The following is a 20984-nucleotide window of genomic DNA, read 5'->3' on the forward strand; positions in this document are numbered from 1 at the left end:
GATAGGTTCAGAGATGTGGTCGTGTTAATTTTGATGCTTTTTGTATATTTCAATAATCTCATATTTTAGTTTTTAAAATTTCTGAAGGCCTCATCGTTAGTAAACAGAGGAGTGAAGTTTAGGGCCCACCATGAATACATGGTTCCCTCTCAATCCATCACAGTACTTAGGGGAGGAGGGAGGCAATGGAAGGGGAATATGGAAACAGAATGTTACTCATTCCACCTATTCTTTCTGCAGACCTTAAAAATGCAATTGCTTAGTGACAAATCTTTCATTGTATAGTGAGGCAGCCTTGAAAACTGTGGTATTAAATATTAATAGCTTGAATCGTGTTTTTCTGTTGCTTTATATTATTATTTAGACCTATCTTTCCATAAAAATATTGCGACAAAATCTAATAAAAGCAACAAAGGGATTTCCACATTCATTTCAAATGTCTTTGTTGATGCAGAATCCTATAGCTATTTCATTCTCCCACACAGATCTATCAAATAGATAATGACCTGTGTTCTCCATTTAAAGCAGCCTTACACTAAAATATTCTACAAAGTTTGTCCCTATTTTGTTGAGAGTTCTCACTAACTTTATGAATTTGAGAATTGAACAGGAACTCCTTCACTTCCTCCCTTATCTGAATATTAATAAATATCCATTGCATACCCATCAATTGCATGGTACTCTGCTAGATGCTGGTGAAATAATAGTGAACCAGACAAGCTCTGTCCTGAAGAAGCTTTCAGTTTCCTAGAGAAGACAGACAAGTAGAACAGGTATTATAAGGCAGCGAGATAAGGCATGGTGATGGGTGTATGTTGGGCCTCCTACAGAGGAGCATGTCAGATCTGGGTAAGACTCTTAGTGGTGTGCTATTTCAGCTAAATACCAAAGGATGAGTGGGAATTGACTTCTGGGTAAGAAAGCAATTTGAATATTTCTTTCGACAGGATTCAGTAGTCTTATTGTAGACTTTCCATTGTCAACCAAAGCAGAGGAGAGAAATAAATATTTAAAAGTATCTCTTACCTGAGAAGAAAGAGCTGTAGTTTGATTGAACCAGAAGGGTTTTCTTCAAGTGCAGCTCACCATCCTTTCTCTATGTGCTCAAAACAAATCACAATTGGGTAAACTGAATTTCTACTACCCTTTGTTAAATGTGCAAATATACTCCTAAGTGAGTATGCTGGGGGCAGATGCACCTGCAAGGAGAGCATAATTGCCCCGATTTTATTCCATGTTTTAAAAATCCCTCTTGACCTAGTTACCCAGGGGAAGAAATCTAAGCTTAAGCTTCTCTGCACACACAGAAGGATCATACCATATACTAGGAAGTGTAGGGGAAGGAAGGTATTAAGGCAGCATCTTTCAGCCAGACTGATTCCATTTAATTCCCTCAAATCCCACATTCATCATTGTGATTGGATAATTTGCCTTGGACTTATTTTAAACTTGAGCATCTAATTTGATTAGGTGGGATTTTCCAAGACCAGATTTCCAAAAGTTGCTGAAGAGACGTGGCCAGGAACTCACGCTCTCAAATGAAAACCAACCTCCTAGAATCCCAATCCCACTAGTTAGAAGGAGACACAAATAAATCAGATAATAAGGTATAAAACGAAGATCTCAATGTTTATTAATTTCAACAAAAAGTAAAATCACAGAGCTATTTTAAAACTAATGTAACCATTTTTTTAAAAAAGAAACTAAACAAGAAAATGATTTTTAAAAATTCTAAGAAATCTAGTACAAGCAAAGATGACATTTTAAAGTATCAACAATGAATTTCCACACAGCCTTTCCATCACAATAATATAAATTTATACCTTCAATCTTATGCAGCAACAAAGACACAGTGAGAAAGACAGCAATTGCTTCTGAAAGGAAATCAAAGAAGCCTACAGCGGTGATTTTTTTCTAAAGGATCCCAGGGAGTTGAATAAGGCCTGCTTCTCCATGGGTTGACAATGTTTGGCTGTGAAGGGAATGGCAGCCTCCTTTCCTCTGATTTTACCTTTAAAGAGAATGAAAGGAACTCACTGTAACATTCTCCCTCACAAAGAGATGCAGAATTCAAACCTAACCCCCAAGAAATGCTATAATCAAAGTAAACACTAATCCTGCTCCTATAAATGTCATTAATAGCATGTTACAGCATTGAATCACATTTCTTTCTCTTGCTAATCTTTCCCTGAATTTTTAACAAAATCATCCTGGATCAGAAGAATAATTCTGGTAGTCTGAAAATGACAAAAAGGTTGAGACTTTGGGCTAGATAGTCTTGTTAAAGACACAACATTCAATAATGAAAGAACATGGCATACAGCACAGAGGGCTTTGCCATTCAAGCCCTCATTATCCAAATCCCTGCAGGAACAGGATTTATGCAGGGAATAAGAGGTTGTCAAAATGTGAAAAGGTGCAGTGCCTGAATATGTAGAAAACCAGGCCGTTGTCAAACTGTGCCTCTCATTAACACAAATGTCTAACCAGGTCCATTAGGTCAACCTCTGGGGTTAAGTCTTGTGCAGATGGCCACGTGTTGAACTGTCTGAAAACATATCACACATTAAAAAAAAAAATTAAGAGCCTAGCAAAATTGCAAAACTGGCAAAACATGTAGCTTTCATGAAGTCAGTGGAAGTGATATTAGGGAGACGCTAAAATTACAGCAAAGCCGCTGTTAAATGAGGATCTGAGAGAGCAGGACCAGAAGACAATTGAAGAAAGAAAATTGACAAGGATGATGATACTAGGCACTTCAGAAAAGAAGTGTCAAAAGACAGAGAAAACTGATGAAGTGCTCAAATACTTTTGCAAAAATGACTGTATCTGTAATATTATTCCCAAAACTAACTGTGAAATAATCAGATACTATCAAAGAATTTTTCTGAAGGATTATACTCCCTAAAGCAACATTTTATTCATTTTTCATTTATTCTAAATTTTAGAACACCATTGTATTTACAATATGAAGATTCATTTCTCCAGATAAGGTCCTAATCCATTTGTAAATTTTGACCATGAAATTATACGCCCTGTCTTAAGTAGTTCCCTCTGTATGTTATCAGCCTCCTTACTGCAACTTGCTCATAGTTGATTCTCCAAGGCTGTATTGAATGTTTCCTAATATCTTAAAGAATGGCTTTCTAGCAAGCCCAAGGCCTTCTACAATCTGGAAGGCTTATCTAAATGTTCTGCTTTGATCAGTCTTCCCTTGGCTCAATTGTCCGTGAGTCTTAGATCACTGTGAAGCCTCTGACCTTGGTCTCTTCCACCCTTATGAGGAGAGATGCTAATTTCATATGCTGTCATGCAGGAAGACTTTTCTTGCCCACAGTCCCTTACCGACAGCACACACTTCAGGGGTGGGCCTGTTTCCTGGTCCCCGCTGGGGCATCTTCTTTTGTCACTCTGGATTTCAGTGTGGCGACTTCTCCCTTATAGGGTGCACGCTCCACAGGGGTAGGTGTGCAAGTCTGAAAGAGAACATTTCATTTCTCTCTGGTGGTTTATTTTCTTGAGTTCAAAGTTAAGTGTAGCTCCCTTTATGAATTGTGAGAGCTTTTAAAAAAAGAATCTTGTAAATTTATCACGTGCCTCCCCATCCCCTTGGCCTTTCACAGAAATTCCTGGCAACCTTGAGAATCTGGATTGTCCCACTTTTTGTGGGTATTAATCTGCATCAGACAGAGGCCCAGGGGCACTCACTGGGCCCTCTGCCATATCCTCACGCCCTTCTGAGTCCCACGACTGTCTCCCACTGTCCTTTCCAACATCCGACCTTTTCTTCTAGTTTCAGTCCTACTCGCCAGAGTTTGCAGTGCTTCTTTGTACCTCTCCTAACACTCTCAGAGCAGTTGCTTCAGATTCTAGCAATTGTGTACGCTTTTCACTTTCCTGTCTCTGTCCATTATGGATCTTCCACAGCATCTCACCTCGTTGGTGACCGACTATGCAGCAGAACCCTCTGCTGGATTCAGCAAGAGCTGTCAGTGTTTGAGCAGTTTTGAAATCACACACACACACACACACACACACACACACACACACACACACACAGACAAATAACAAATTATTGTGGGTCTCATTTTGACCACCCAAACTAATACATTGTAGTGATCAACAGTGTGACCTTTGAAGTGAGACAGATCTAATTTAGAATTCTCCATTTGCCATTTACTACGTGTAGGAAACTGACAAGTTAATTAATGCCTCCAGGCCTACTTCCTCATCTATGAAATGGGGGAAATAAACCTATCTCTCAGATAGTTGAGAATTTCCAGAGCCAAAGCGTTTTCTTCATTCATTCAGCAGATATTTACTGAGCTCACACAGCCCCAGAGAGTAGGCCAAACACTGCGGATCCAACACAGAACAAGGCCCACAGCTCCTGCAGCCACAGAACTTGAAGCACTGCATCGGGTGTGCACTGAGTGCTCAGGAAATGGGGGGACTCTTGCCCTTCCCTCACCAGGCCAAGCTTCTGCTCACTTTCTGTATCTGTCTGAATGCTTTGCTGGACTTCCATTTTGGCTCACTGTCTACTCGGTCTTTGAGCCCTGTTGTCATCTTGAGGAACACAGACACCAGGAAATGAAGGGCCAGCCTCCCATTTCTACCACCTTGGACCACCACATCTGAAACCTTAAACTCACCTAATACCCCACTCTCTGGCCACATCCTCCCTTTCAGGTCCTTGGTCCCTGTTTTTTTTTTTTTTTTTCTTCTCCTGGCTTTACTTTCCAAGCCACACTGCATGAATATCACTTAATCCTGGGGTGACTGTACAATTTATCATCCAAAGTAGGATACTTCTTAGCATGAAAAGGGCACTAAACGTAATTAACATAAGTATAAACCAGGCCCGTCTGAGCAAACCAAGATTTATGTCCTTCTTTCAGCTCGTTCCTGCCTATCACCTAGAGGGCTTGCCTTCTCTCTGCTCCTCTTGGCGTTCATACTCAGCAAAGCCAATGGCATATTTCAGTTCAATCTTCAGGCTCTTTTGCAGTGAGTGCCTCTGGAGCATGTGACCTAAGTGAGCAGACTTTTGTGCCACCTACTGTGTGCTGTGCAGCCCTCCTCAGATCCCACTCCGTCTCCCTCTTCCTACACCATTTCCTTGAACCTACACTACTTATGCTTTTCAGCTGTTCATTTTTTGTCTGTCCTGGACTCCGTCTTGGGAACTGACTGCCCATGCCAGTGGCTCAGGTGGGGCCATCACACACAGGGCCTGCCCTCCTCACTCAGGGTGGGGCTTGCTCTACAGCCTGCTCCATCACCTAGAGGATGCTTCCCCAGAACCCAGCTTGCAGGCTCTGGGAGCAGGCACCACCCAGGCCAGGCACATCAGAATCCTTCCTGGTAGCTTCCGGTCAGGGCCATGCTTTTGCATGGGCTGGGCTGCCACTCTCATTTTTGTGTAATTATCTGACTTCTCTTTTATCACTCAGGTCAGCTAATCATCGGTCTAGGAAGCTTTGGCCCTCTGTCCCCTATCCACTATCTTGCTTACCCCAGGTTTCTGGAATTATCTGTTCCCTCGTCAGTCTCCCCCAGCAGACAGAGGGCCAGTGTGCTGCTCTCTTTCTTCATGACAAGCACTCAATAGATATGGGTAGAAGGGATTTTGGGGGAGGGAGGTATGAAGGGGGCTTCCCATCTAAGCCTGCTTTCTTCTTTTTGTGGTTTGGCCTGGCCTGGGCTGACTCAGTTTCTGTCACGCTCTTTTGTTGTGCTGCATCATTTATCTGTTCTCCAGGCTGTACTTTTTTTTTTTTGAGACAGAGTTTCACTCCATCACCCAAGCTGGAGCACAGCGGCACAATGTCGGCTCACTGCAAACTCCACCTCCTATGTGCACACGATTCTCATATCTTAGCCTCCCAAGTAGCTGGAATTACAGGCGTACACCACCACGGCCAGCTAATTTTTGTATTTTTAGTAGAGACGGGATTTCACCACCTTGGCCAGGCTGGTCTTGAACTTCTGACCTCAAGTCATCTACCTGCCTCAGTTTCCCAAAGTGCTGGGATTACAGGCGTGAGCCACTGAGCCTGGCCTGGGCTGTACTTTTTCTGTGGCCGGCTGTCTACAAACTGCTTTCTGGCTGTTCAGTCATGGAGCCAGCCATGTCTGGCTTGTCACCCAGGTCACGCTGACCATCACATGTCTCTACTTACCTTCAAGGGTTTTTGTAAGAATTAAAGTGTGCTTGGAACCTAACTGGTGATCAATATATATTTACTGAACGAATGTTGACTGATTAGATAAAGCATGAAAAAGAGTACTTAGAAAGTGTCCTGTGTATAGTGATGTGTTGGTAAATATTGACAACTATCTCTACCTTCCCTTTTCCTCACCACCCTTAAAGCCCTAACTTAAAGCACCTGCCTATTTCTGTGATGTCAATACTCCTTCTCTGGCTGATTTCAAGCTACCAAACTGACACCACTGAATGAAGAGTTGGGCATAGATGCACACATATGTCTCTTGTGAGCCAAAATGAGCCAGCTCCAGCATGTGTATTACCTTGTATTGGTAGTAATTAACCTGAAGAAATTAGGATTACATGGCAAGTGATATGTCTTAAATTATTTTCTCTGAGCTACCATCCTGAGAAAGACATTGACAAATGGTTATTTCAGAAATGGAGAATACCCATCTCAAGGACCAAAGCAGCCATCCACTCAATTTTATCTTATCTACAAGGCAAATTATGCTTATCATTGCAAAGATACAACCCATTTTAAAAGCTTTGGCAGCAGTATTCTGAAACCATACATCACTCCATGAAGCTATTCCTGTTTCTCTATAAAATGCAATGTGACCCTGATTTTCTAGAAAAAGTTGGGAACCCCTATTACTGAAAAAAAAAGAGAAAAAGAGATGACTTAACAAATGTCTATACTTTCACATTTTGTTGGAACTTATAACAACACTCTAAACACACAAAAATTCAAGAAACACAATCCATTTTAACTTAAAGAGCTATATTTTTTTGTAAACAATAATATGTAGTTTTGCTCAGTCAGGATTCCCTTGAACATCCACGTTGCTCTTACATTTTTCCCCTCCCTCTTTTCTTTTACTTTTCTTTCCTTAAACAACTTTTATATGAAGTTGAAATATATTCTATTATGTTATATTTATCAAATAAAGTTTTATGCCTCATCTTCTGATTCAATATTTTCCCTTAGGATCAGCTGTCTACATTTTAAAATAAATAAATTAACAATTCCCCAAAGCTGTCAAATCAGATAAAAATGTCTTTTCTTTCCTTTGAAATTTCCCAAAAGATCCAGTAACAGTAATAGCTGCATGGTATGATGCTGACGCATCTTATTATTATGTAATAAAATCATAGATAAGAATCAAGCTCTCACAGATAATCCCACTATGTGAAATAAGGCAGGGGTAATCTGCTGGGTAAATTTAGTTAAATTTCCTTCTACGCATCTCTGAAACTGTAGCTTTTGCTCCTTCTGTGTGCAGTTTATTCATTTACCAGATGCCTCCTATGTACCAAGTACTGGCAAAAAAAAAATAAGATGCTGCTCTGAAGGAACTAACACTCTAGCCAGCAGATCAGCTGAGTTCAGGGACTGACAAATGCTGATGTGACTCTACTCTGTGCTTTGGGAGTCCAGAATAGGAAGTGATTAATTTTCTTGGTAGGGATAACAGATAAGCAAAGAAATAGCATTGGCTATTCCTGCTTGCCCTCAAACTCTTATCCCCACTCACAAAGAAATTTGAATATTTGAAAGGAAAACCAAAGCAAGGACTTTGATTACCTTATGTGAATTTAAAAATCTAGAGTTTTTATGATTCTTTTTCTTAACCTTCATGTGATATTTTTATCCTGTAAGTTGTCTTTGCCTAATGCCATAGGGAACCATCTCCAGACAGTTCCCAAACCTCATTTCATTTTATCCATTTTATTTAATATCTTTTCCACACCAACATTTTTTGAATAAGGCATTTCTCCATGATTTGGGTTTCATGACTGTTTTCTTCCTTTTATTTTTTTTTTTTGTCTCTACAGAGGTCCAGTGGTACAGTGGGAATCAAAAAGACCTTATCACAAATCCTGGCTCTTAGGTTTACTTAATGCCTAACCTAGGGAAAATTACTTAATCTTACTGAGACTCAGCTTTCTATTCTGTAAAATGGGAACAATAATACCTACCACTTGGCTTGCTTTATGGATTAAGTAAAATAATGAATATAAACCACTTAGTACAGAGCTTGGCAGATAGTGCTCAAAACAACACATGATAACTATCATTTATTGGTATTTTTAAAACAATGATGCACTAAAATGCCTAAAAATTTGATACCAGAAAAAAATACTAAGAAACTAAAATAATTCACAGAATTGATAGTGAACTCATAAAAATTGCAGTTGGCATTAATTCTGCCAAAAAAATCACAAAACAATTTGCAAAGGAGAACTGATGAAACCAGTGATTTGATGATCTCTGCTGCCTTGAAACATTTTCTCTACAAGAAGACTAAGGCAAAGCCAAGCATTTAAATATGGTCTATCAGGGTTCCCTGTTAGTCTAGCGCCCCTGCTGGAAGCAACTGGAACTGATGCCAAGATTGGCGCTGCCTTGGATTCACTTCAGGCGTCACATAATCTATCATCCAGTTCTATTGATTTTACTACTTTATGATATCCTAAATCCACCCTCTATGTTCATCTCCTAGATTACTGCTACAGTCTCATGAATGCACCAGCTGCCATCAGTGCCTCCAACTTAGATTAATTTTTTCCTTGAGAGATTTTTTTCCAAAACAAATGCTGAGTAACTTATCCTTCATTACTTCATTTAACCAATGTTTATAATTCACAGTATCTATTATTACTTAAGGATAAAGTTTTTGGAATCAGATAAGCAGGGTTTATGTCCTGGCCCTGCCATATACTTGCTTGTGTGACTTGGACAAATTTCTTAATTTCTTAAAGCTTCAGTTCTCTAATTTTTCTTTTTTTTTTTTAAGACAGAGTCTCACTCTGTTGCCCAGGCTGGAGCACAGTGGTGTGATTTTGGCTCACTGCAACCTCCACCTCCCAGGTTCAAGCTATTCTCATGCCTCAGCCTCGTAAGTAGCTGGGACTACAGGGGTGCGCTGCCACGCCCAACTAATTTTTTGTATTTTTAGTAGAGATTGGGTTTTGCCATGTTGCCCAGGCTGGTCTTCAACTACTGAGCTCAGGCAATCTGTTTGCCTCGGCCTCCAAAACTGCTAGGATTACAGGTGTGAACCACCACACCTGGCCAGTTCTCTAATTTTAAGTGAAAAAAATACCTCCCTCCCTCCCAGGGTTATTATAGTGACAGAGAACTTAGCAGTGTGTCTTGCATTCAGTAAGCACTCACTAAATGTTAGTGCTGCTGTTATTTATCACATACATCTTCAGAAACACCTAGGATGCTAGGATTCTTATAGTTACCACCTACTTGTCATCCATTAATGTTAACATTTATAAACTAACTCCCCAGAAATATTAACTGTAACCTTAAACCATCTATTTTGACTGAGCATATAAATACAGCATATAAAGAACTGTAGCATTTCTGAGAATTTAAAGCACGTGAGAAAACTTGTTTACCTAATCAAAGCCTTAGGAAGTGTTTAAAAATGGATAAATCTTGCATAATAGACTCTGAGAATCCACAAGTAAAAATTTTTCCATAAGACATTAGAGGAGAAACCAAAGACTCTACAAGATCCAAATGAATTGAATCAGAAAAACAGCCAGAGAGCTCTGGAAAAGGAGAGGTGCATTTGAAAAATGGAAAGAAGAGGGAGAAGCCTTAGAACTAGTCCAAGGGTGGCAAACACTACCAGCTAAATGGCCAGGCAAGTAATGTGTGAAGCCTTCTGGGTGAAAACCAGAAATACCTCCTAGCTAGGGGCCTGCCATCTAGCTCTGACCCATTGGACCCATGTGGGATTGAGGACACAGGGTTGCCTCCCATGGCCCCCATATCCAGAAGTCTAGATTTTTTAAATCTAAAATTCTCAAATATTTTAGTGTATTTGGTGTAGTAAAATTTTAAAACTATTTCAAACTGTGTGTGAACTAAACAAAACTTGTGTGAAAGCCCCAATATCTCTTTTATAATAACAGGGGTCTTTGATAGAGATTTGGTCATCAAAAGGGGAAAGCAAAGAGACAAAAGTGACATTTATTGACCTCCTACCAACCTGTTGCCCAGGCTGGAGTGCACTGGTGTGGCTGGCTAATTATTTTTTATTTTTAAATTTTTTGTAGAGATGGGGTCTCACTCTGTTGCCAAGGCTGTTCTCAAACTCCTGGCCTCAAGTGATTCTCCCATCTCTGCCTCCCAAAGGGCTGGGATTACAGGTGTGGTGAGCTACTGCTTTGGGCCATGCCTTTCATTAAAAAAAAAAAAACCCATTTGAGTGTCACAATTTGTTAGGAAGGAAACATTGCTGTCATTTTCCAGATGAGGGAACTGAGCCCAAGGAGGATCGAGAAACTTGCTCAAGGCCACACAGCTAGGAAATGGTGGCGAGGGCGAGAGAGAATTTAGGTCTTTTGCAGCCCAAAACTCCACCATTGCTCTGGTGGTCATAAAAATGGACCTTGCAGATCTTCAACTAATGAGAGCACATTTTTTCAAGGGGCTGCTGCTGAGCTCTGAACTTCATTACACTTTTACACAGAGGTCACACCTCCCACAGTGGCTCTCAGCCAATGACTGGGCCTGGCCTGTAGCTGGGAGATCTGAGACTTGGCTCAAGGACTCCCTGACGGCCTTTTTCAATCTCCCCTAGACTGTAGGGTGTTCCAGGATGCTCCTACCCATTTTCTCTCTTTCTTTTCTTTACTGGTTTCAGATTAACTTGCAATCTGAGGGCTCTCCCAATCTTTTCCAGCCACCTCCTAATTTCTTTCACAAGTGTTTCCCCTAATAAAACTCATACACCTTTATCCATCTTGGTGTCTGCCTCTTGAAGGCCCCTGACTAACACAATTGCCAAAAGCCCCCACCAGATTCCCCCACAATCTGGAAATCCTGAACTGACCTATCAGTCTGCAAGGGGAAATGCGTTCATCCAATAATGATCCTTTCCCTAAAAACTGGCATCTGTAATCTCTCATATCAATCCTGACAGCTCAGGAATACATTAAACCAAGTGTGATGTGTCAACACCACCACCACCAACAATGACCAGCCAGACATCCAGAAGCAGGAGACAGTCCGACTTGTGGCAGTATCCCACTGTGGCACACTCACCTGGTCTCGCTGCTTTATTCGTTTGTAAATATATTCAGCAAATGGTTTTCGAGGAATAAACTTCCCATCTCCTGCCGTGACACTGAACACTCCGGCTTCATATACCACTTTGCCTCTTGAAATAGTCACAAGGGGCACTCCGTGGCAAACCATGCCCTCGAAAATGTTGAAGTTAACAGCCTGATGATGAGTTTTTGCTGAGATAGTCCTATATTTGTGAAAACAACAAAAAAGTTCTGGATCATCACCAGCTCACCTGATAAATATAAAATATTAAAAGAAGAATGACTTAGAAAAAAACTTAGCAACTCTATTAAGTCATAACTTCATCACTGTAACAAGTAACTTTAAGAATAGAACATAACATTAACATTTCATTACAAAGTAATTACATTTTTCTGAGAGAAAAACCCAAGAGATCACTCTTTAAGGTGATTAATGAGGGTGGAGTGAGTGGAAGGAGGCCATTGTCTTTTATGTTTAGATTTTAAAATTATTTTTATTTATATGTTAACAACATATTTTTTCATTTTTAAATTATAAGATATTTTTAAACGCAGATGACTGATGAACACAGACCCTATATCCAGCCCTATGAAATTTTAACTTTTTGTAGATGCAATGGAGGCTTCTTCAATACCCCTTCCCAAATCCCATGCCCGTTCCTGCCTTCCCAAAGGAAATAGCTATTTGATAGTTATCAAATTGGATTTGGTAGTTATCAAGGAAAAGTATATATGGAATTTCTTTCATTGTCTGTAGCAAAACTAGAAATTTGAAGATAACAGAAATAAGCAAATATGTTGGAATATAATCTCTTAGCATATTCTATGTCATACATTTGTCACCATCTCAGTAGTTTATTAATACTTTTCAATCCTACACAATATGATTGATGACTTCCAGGCTGGGTATTTGAAAATGCTACATGCCTCCTTTCCATAAATCTCATTAAATGGAAAAGAAAAAAGTCTGGCAGCAATGACTAATATGAGCATAATCTGAGTCCTTTTTTTCTTTGAAATGTTTTATTTCCATAGGTTTTTGGGGAACAGGTGGTATCTGGTTACATGAGTAAGTTCTTTAGTGGTGATTTGTGAGATTTTGGTGCACCCATCACCCGAACAGTGTACGCTGAACCCAATGTGTAGTCGTTTATCCCTCACCCCTTCCCACCCTATCCTGCTGAGTCCCCAAAGTCCATGGTGCCATTCTTATGCCTTTGCATCCTCATAGCTTTGCTCCCACTTATGAGTGAGAACATACGATGTTTGGTTTTCCATTCCTGAGTTACTTCACTTAGAATAATAGCATACTCTAAATTCTGGTAGAAGGTTCTACAATCCCTCTCAGGAATGGATTAAAGAGATAAATTTTTTTAAAATCCTCAAGACTGAGTGAGTCTAAGGAGGAGCAGCTCAAAGTTTCCCCAGCCTTAATTGGAAGGGCTGATGAGGCAAGCCCCAGCTGCTGTGTGCTGCAGTCCTAGAAATGAACAAGATAACACTGGCCTGGTCCTTGGTCTAACTGCTTACTTGGTTTCCAATCCCAACATGCCCAGACAGAATTCTTGACTTGTAATGCTGACCACAGCTCACCCACTCAAGTTTGCTCCTCTCTTGAGTTCTCATCTCAGTAAATGACATCACCATCTATCTTTCCTCACCCCTCAACCAACATCAAGCTTCTTTGTTCTACCTCCTCCCAAAATAAACCCCCTCTTCTCCTCTCCCCCTCTCCATGGCTCCCACTGGAGTCTACACTGTCATCTCTCACCTGGACAACCCTAACACCTCTTACTGGCTTCTTTGTTTCAACTCTTACCCTCCTGCATTCCTTACCAGTCTCCACAAAGCTGCTCAAATCGTCTTTTAAAAATGAAGATCAGATCATGTCACTTTCCTGCTTGAAACCCTCAGTGGCCCCAGGCTATTACCTAAGAGCCAAATAGCTGTAAAAAAGCATGGTGATGATAATAATAAAAAATAATCTGCTCCCAGTGAGAAATAGCTGCCATGGAAAAGAGAAAGAGGAACATCTAGTATGTCAGGGAGATCGTTTATAACATCTTATTTCATCTTTAGAACGCCTCTCCAAGGTAGAGAGTATTTTCCACATTTTATAGGAAAAATAAATTGAAATTTAGAAAGGTTATATCACTTGCCAAAGGACATACGACCAGTTTGATGGAATTAAGATTTTTTTAATTTTAACTTTTAGTTTTTGAGATAGGGTCTTGCTCTTGTTGCCCAGGCTGGAAGTACAGTGGTGTGACCATAGCTCACTGCAATCTCTACCTCCTCAGTTCAAGTGATCCTCCCACCTCAGCCTCCCAAGTAGCTGGCACTACAGGCACGTGCCACCACACCCAGCTAATTTTTATATTGTTTTTGGTAGAGACAGGGTTTAGCCATGTCACCCAGCATGGTCTCAAACTCCAAGGCTCAAGCAATCCACCCACCTTGGCTTTCCAGAGTGTTGGGATTACAGGCATGAGTCACTGCACCTGGTTGGAAACTTGGATCTTTTTATATTTTTAAAATTTACAATAAAAATGACCTTCTGGTGTACATTTCTATGAATGTTTACACATACATAGATTTGTGTTACCATCACAACAATTAAGACACAGAACAGTGCTACCACTACCCCAGACTCATACTATCCCTTTGTAGTCATGCCCTCCCCCAATCCCCAACACTTGGCAACCACTGATCTATTCTTCATCACTATAGTTTTCTCTTTTCAAGACTGTCATATAAGTAGAATCATGGAGTATGTAATCTTTCAAGACTGACTTATCTAATTCCACATCAATCCTTTGAGATTCATCGAATTTGTTTTGTGTATCAATAGCTCCTTTTTTGTTGCTGCATAGTATTCCACTGTATGGACATACCACAGTGCTACACATTCACCCACTGAAGGCCATTTGGGTTGTTTCTAAATAGATTTTTGATTAATATGAATAGAACTGTTATAAACATTCAGGTTATCTGTTTTGCATGAATATTTCTCTAATGTAAATACTCAGGAGTGAAATTGCTGGGTCATATTTTAAGTGTATGCTACAGTAAAAAAAAAGAACTTTCAGTGACCTTAGGAACCAACTTACTGATATAAAAAATGTTAGAGAATCACCAAGAAGCAGGAGGCAGGTATAAATACACAATAATTTCAAACATTAAGAAGGATGGAGGGGTATTAATCAAGTGGTAAATAATGTCACTATAACAGGAAAATGAAAAAAATTATTTAAAGGAATACTCAGTATAGAATGAGTTATGATGAATTATGGTGATGAAAGATACAAACTCTAAGAAAATAAAGCTAGGAAACAATATAGAAGGGCTTCAGATCTTCAGGGTGAAAAGACTTTTTGTGGCCATTACAATCTGCCAAATATTTCCATAGCCTGGGCTGCTGCATTCCTACCACATCACAGTTATATTGATGGGAGGGACTCTTGGGATTGTATCACAGCATACTATATAAAGAAGATTTTTGGACTGATGCATTAGTAAGGCTGCTATATGAAGAAAGTAAAATAAATTAAAAATGTGTGCTGAAATGGTTATTTGAAGTACATGAATGAGAGGAAAAAAGAAATTCTTAAGAGTTACTGAAGCTCTTAGGGAAAACATCTAACAGAAGAAATAATCTTTATACACAAATATTGTCATTATAATGTTGCCTAAACTATTTAAAAACTGAAGCATAACTATTTTCCAAAGTCTATCCTATAGAATATTAGGCATTTATGAAAGACTAGAATTAAAAATACTCTGGGAAGCAAAAACCCTGACAATTATGTAATATTAATGGAAAAACCGGTGATAGAGAGTATGTACATTATGTCTACCAGAAAAATATATATGCATGTAGGCAAATACAAGAGGGAATATACAAAGTAGCTTTATTGTGGGCTAAGAAAAGGAAGATGGCGGATTCCAAGTATCTTCAGCGTTCTTGTTATACTGTTTCCTTGATATAAGTTGTGATCTTAAAATGAGGTTGACACAGCAAAATATCAAATCAGATTTCTTTGCCTCATGCCAAAAAAAAAAAAAGGTCATTACCTTGACTTTCTCAGCCTTGGGGTTAGCAAGAGAAAGAGGACAATTAGACAACATCTAAGAGATTCTTTATATTAAGTCATTATGTAAATGAAGTCAAATTAACACAAAATGTAAATTTGAGGCATTATCACCAGCAGCAAAAGGAATGTGCTTCCACTTTCACATTGGAAGGTGTCTGACAGGGTGTCATTCGTCACCCAACTTTTTCCTTCCAGCTTAAGCTGTAATTCTCCAATCTTAGGAGCTTTCACACTTCTGAATCCTTGCACATGAAGTTATCTTTTCCCTAAGTGCCCTCCTCACTTCTGCCCTTCTCCTTGCCCTAAAACTCCACCCAAGAATCCTGGTCCCTAGAAGCTGTCCCTGATGACACGGGGTGAAACTGAACATTTTCCTCTGTCGTTTAGCATTATGTGAAGGTATCACAATGATCTCTTGACAAGGCTCTCTTTTCCTACTTGGTGCACACTTTAAGACAGAGACTAGGTTGGTTTAGCTTCAGCACATACTAGGTGCTTTATAAACGTTTATGTGATGATCAAATAAAAAGATTGCATGATTGTCCTGTTTAGTCAGGTTGGTTTAAATTCCTGCCTCCACTGTCCTCTGGGACATGATTGTGTTTTGGGAACAGAATACTGAAGTAAATGAGAGGTAAACATCCAATCCATTTCTGTTGGGTACCCAACATTTCTAGCATGCTGTACAGGTTAATTAGTAACGAATAAATAAGTAAAATTGTTATAACCATCATTCTTAGTGGCATCTTAGCTTATATGAAATACTTATTCACTAATACCTATAAATACTTGGCGATTCTAATATTACCAACTGTAATAAGCACACAGCTCAGTATCATTACTCCATTTCCAAGATGATAATGCTGAAATAGAGCTGTTTCACAACTTGCCCGAGGTTCACATAGTTTAATATTGAGTGAACTTGTGAGAGGCAGAAACCACTTCCAACTTTTGAGAATACTGTTATATTTGTAACCCTGCCATCAGAAAGTTTTAAAAATTGTGGTACATTTTCAATATTTAATTATAGACAGTTTAAAACATAAAAATACAATGCAATATCATCATATGACTTATCAGATTACTACCAAATGGTTTTTAAAATCTATGCATTTGTTGTGCAGTTTGGGAGATGTGGTCCATTATTGGAACAAATGCAAGTTCAGAGTCACACATCTTTGTAAGGACATCTGTCATTCCTTTGAACTCACTTCCTCTGGGGAATTCTCCCCATGGCAGAAGCCAAAAACATGTCTTCCCAGCCTTCTTTGCAGCTGGGGCCCAGGCATGTGACCTGGGCTCCTTCAAAATGATGCCCTAGCACCAGACTTTGCCTGACAAGTTGGTGACACAGGAAGCAGCTACCACAGGAATCCATGTGGAGGGTAGAGATGGGTCAATCCTGGGTTTAGGGCCAGCTGTGACAGAGATTCTAGCAGTAGGATCTGAGCTCCACTGCAGTGAGGTGATCTGCAGTATCTATGCCCAGGAGCAGGATCAGAGCTCTCCCATGCCCTGTGGGATGCCTGGGGCATCAGTCCTGGCTGTTCAGCCTCTCAGCTTGCTCCTCTAGCCCTCCTGGAGAGTCTATGAGCCACCCAGTATCCTTTGATACATTCCCTTTTTGTTTAACTATTTAGAGTGAATTTCTCTTGACTGCAGCTAAGAACCCTGCCTGACACAGCTTTTTCTTTCAATTCTTTCAATGGATCTATGGAACTTTTAGAAAAATCTGCTTTTGTGATAATTTGAAAAGCACAAATTTGAGGCCTTTCTTGAATGTGAAGGTTGAACCCAACTGCCCTCCAGGCATTGTCCCTAAGAGAGGCCCTGGAGAGAGGTGAGTGTTTAGCACAGTATCTTAACACCCATCTAGGACCATTGTCATATAGCACATGGGAACAGACCCATCCTTTCAAAACTCACCCTATGCCTTTATTTCACTGTAATGAAACATCCCCCAGGTTCTTGTAACTTGCCCCAAGTGGCTTCTCCTGAAGCAGCCGAGGCCAAAGTCAGACTCACATAACCTCCCCTGCAGAGCTGGTGGGCCTCATGTCATCTGATGAGCAGGCCATGCTTTGAAAGCAGGGAGATAATCTTGGAAGAAAGCAAGAAAACAGGGCGGGCATGGTGGCTTACGCCTGTAATCCCAGCACTTTGGGAAGCTGAGGCGGGCAGATCACTTGAGGTCAGGAGTTCGAGACCAGCCTAGCCAACATGGTGAAACCCTGTCTCTACTAAAAATACAAAAGTTAATGGGGCATGGTGGTACACAGCTGTAATCCCAGCTACTCAGGAGGCTGAAGCAGGAGAATCAGTTGAACCTGGGAGGTGGAGGTTGCAGTGAGCCAAGATGGCACCACTGAACTCCAGCCTGGGCAACAGAGTGAGACTCCATCTCAAAAAAAAAAAAAGCCACATCCAGGCTCTAAGACATTCAGCCAATGGACTAATACACTATTGTCATAGGGTGCCGTGACACTGTGAGATATTTGGAGCAGGCGTCACGTATCTTTTGCAGCATATTTAAGCTTTTAAGTGGGCCCTACACACTATCCCATCCTGAGACATGCAGGAGAACAAGAGCTGTGGTTTGGCCCCTTGACATCCATTCTCCCATCTTCTGGTGTCAGCACCCCAGTTTTTCTTTAAGAAACTACTTTCCTGCGGCCGGGTGCTGTTGCTCACGCCTGTAATCCCAGCACTTTGGGAGACTGAGGCGGGCGAATCACGAGGTCAAGAGATTGAGACCATCCTGGCTAACATGGTAAAACCCCATCTCTACTAAAAATACAAAAAATTAGCCAGGTGTGGTGGCGGGCACTGTAGTCCCAGGTACTTGGGAGGCTGAAGCAGGAGAATGGCCTGAACCTGGGAGGCGGAGCTTGCAGTGAGCTGAGATCGCACCACTGCACTCCAACCTGGGAGACAGCGAGACTCCGTCTCAAAAAAAAAAAAAAAAAAAAAAGAAACTACTTTCCTGCTTTGGAGATAATCTGACAAGACCCTTAGGCATGGTTGTCTGTTTTTCCCTAACCAAGAGTGGGCAATTGCATTCTCTTTCCCAGGAATTTGGAATATTTTGCGGTGACAAAAATAATTAAAAGTGGTTGGAGGGTACATCCCTGAGCTCAGACCAATTCCTGCTGCAAGCTGCCTGGGCTCCAACCATTCCAAGCTGGATCAGAGACTGTGCCTTCCATCTGTGAGCTCCCCATGGCCTTCCCACAGAGTGTGTTTTTACTGAAGTGAGCACAGGTTAGTTACCAGCGTTTGCAACCAAAGTCCCTAACTGATAGACACCTTGTTCTCTGGAGAATTATTCCCTTACTGAAGAGCCCATGGATGTTTCTGAGGCAGAGTTCAAAAGGCCTGTGACTCAAAAAGAACCAAGAAGATATTTTCAACTAAATCTTTCTGCAGAACAGATGCAGATGTGGGGCGATGTTCTCACTCCATTTGTAGGCAAAAGCAAAGAGCTGCAAGATTCGTTACTAAATAGTTTTCAAATTTACCAAATGCAAAGCAGCTCAAGAGAGTGGCAATTATGAGAAATACATTCTCTCTCTCTAATGACTGATTGGACAGCTAGGATTTTGGCCTGCTCTGGCAGCAACAGGAAGGATACAGAATGATGAAAGCCTGACCATCTAGGGAGTGAGGCTGAGTTCCTGGCCACTGACTCTTTATTAGCAGATTCACAGAAATGGTGTTCTCCATGGTCACTCTGCCCCAAGGCAAAAGTTACTCTTTGTCAAGCTCACTTTAAGCCTGTATAAAAGAGGTTCGTCTCGCTGCAGAGGGGTGTCAAGGTTGTCTTACTGAGTCCCAATTATACACATCTCCAAGGCAGAAGCAGATATGGAAGCAGAAGCCCTGAAAACGTTAAGCTATTTTCCAACTTAGCCAATAACTTTGATACCACTCACATCACAGCTGCAGAAAAACATTCTGTCCCTTTGCGAATAGCTTTCTGTCAAAGAGCCGCGTGCTCTTACAGATGAGAAAATCACTGAAGCAGAGCCTGCAGGAGATAGCAACACCACCCATGTGCATTCAGAGGGAGCATTGTGGAGAGAAAGAGAATTTCTTAGAGTAATGTGGGTCTCCCCAACCCCAGAGAAATGACTTGTTTTAGGTATTCTGTTATATTCTTTCCCGCTCAGGCACTTTGGCCTTGGAACAGATAGATTCTTACCAGGTTGCCATGAGAAACAAAAAAAGTTAATAGAATCATGTCAGCATTATTAGTGGCATCTTTAAAAATATACCTCATCTCCCTACATTGTGTTGTGTGATGCCTTATGTATTCAGTGTGAAACAATAATAATCATGACATCTTCCTATGAGGTAGGTATTATTATTATTATTATTCCCATGGGCTAGATGAGGATGATGAGGCACAGAAAGATTAGTAACACTCACCCCAGTTTACACAGCTAGTAAGTTCATGCAGCTGAGATATGAATATGATGTATGATATAAGCCTGGGCCTTTCATTTCAGAGGTTGTGCTCTTAACCACTAGACAACACTGCCCCTCGAAAGCTTTATGGAAAGCTACCTGGAAAGCATGCAGTTGATGAAAACATTCTTAATCCACCAGAAAATAAATAAGAAGCAGCTTATTTCATACTCCATGATGTTTCTTGGTCTGTTTTCTGTTTAGCAGTAAAGGATTTAGGATGCTATTAACAATTCCTTAAGCCAAAATTGACCAGTCATTCTTGATGTAATCACCATAGAAGATTTTTTTTAAGCGTGTGTTCTGTCTATTTCAAACTACCTCTTCTGTCAATTTCTTAGATGTGACAAGTTATATAAATGGGGAGCAAAGCAGCCACATCTCTGGAAATGCTAAATGGTGCTGCTTCAAGTACATTGTCATTATTAAGCAAAGTTGCCACTGACTGCACCCATCAATCTTCCACCCTCTATTTAGACTTCTACACCTGCCTCCTGCAGAAGAGAAAATGGGAATTGCTTCAGCCACGTTATTAAATCTAAATTGGACAATAACTTGGAACTCTACCGGTGCTCAGTAGATGACAAAATACTTAATGCAGGTTTATAAAAATGCTCCCCAAACATTGACTTAAAGGAATAAAGTTCACTCTGCTATTTTGTCCTTGGAGGTATGTAATATAGGTCATGGATGGTGATGTAGATCATGGTGAGATAAATTGGATTTAGACATGAGCAAGCTGACCTTGTATGTAGGTACCATGTCCTTCACCTCCTATGCCTCACACCGTACTGAGCAAACAGAGGCATTTTATATATGTATTTGCTTATCTGCAAATAAGTTATTAGCAAATTTCTGGATTTCTACTTAGCATAAATATTCCATGTTCTATACGGTAGTTTTTAGAAAGTGGGAAACTAAAAATAATTTAGTGTCTTTAAGGAACAGGAACTGAATGGGAATCAGCCAAGCTAGCACGATACTAGGATGTATGTCTTATGAATATTAAACAGATAAGTACTTAAAGGTAAGGTATGATTATTAGCTTTTGGAAAGCTAGGCTATTAGCCTGACATACTGGTGAGAGTTAGAAATAACTTTCTGGGGTGACGTGTGGACTTGGTCTTATAATTTTA

The 20984-nt window shown here is 40.4% G+C and overlaps 1 protein-coding gene across 1 annotated transcript in view; it reads right to left on the minus strand.

The window, feature by feature from the left end:
* Nucleotides 1–1938: 1938 nt before the first annotated feature.
* DPYS (dihydropyrimidinase) overlaps nucleotides 1939–20984 on the minus strand; it is an 83297-nt gene continuing 64251 nt past the window's right edge. Inside the window, exons 8-10 of the mRNA XM_003256092.4 lie at nucleotides 11283–11490; nucleotides 3346–3476; nucleotides 1939–2011 (exon numbers count right to left, since the gene is read on the minus strand). Coding sequence (XP_003256140.2) covers nucleotides 3360–3476; nucleotides 11283–11490 — 325 coding nt within the window. The 3' untranslated portion in view covers nucleotides 1939–2011; nucleotides 3346–3359. The remainder of the gene's footprint in view (nucleotides 2012–3345; nucleotides 3477–11282; nucleotides 11491–20984) is intronic.

This window comes from Nomascus leucogenys, chromosome 16 (genome assembly GCF_006542625.1).
Source record: "Nomascus leucogenys isolate Asia chromosome 16, Asia_NLE_v1, whole genome shotgun sequence".
NCBI classification, from domain to species: Eukaryota; Metazoa; Chordata; class Mammalia; order Primates; family Hylobatidae; genus Nomascus; species Nomascus leucogenys.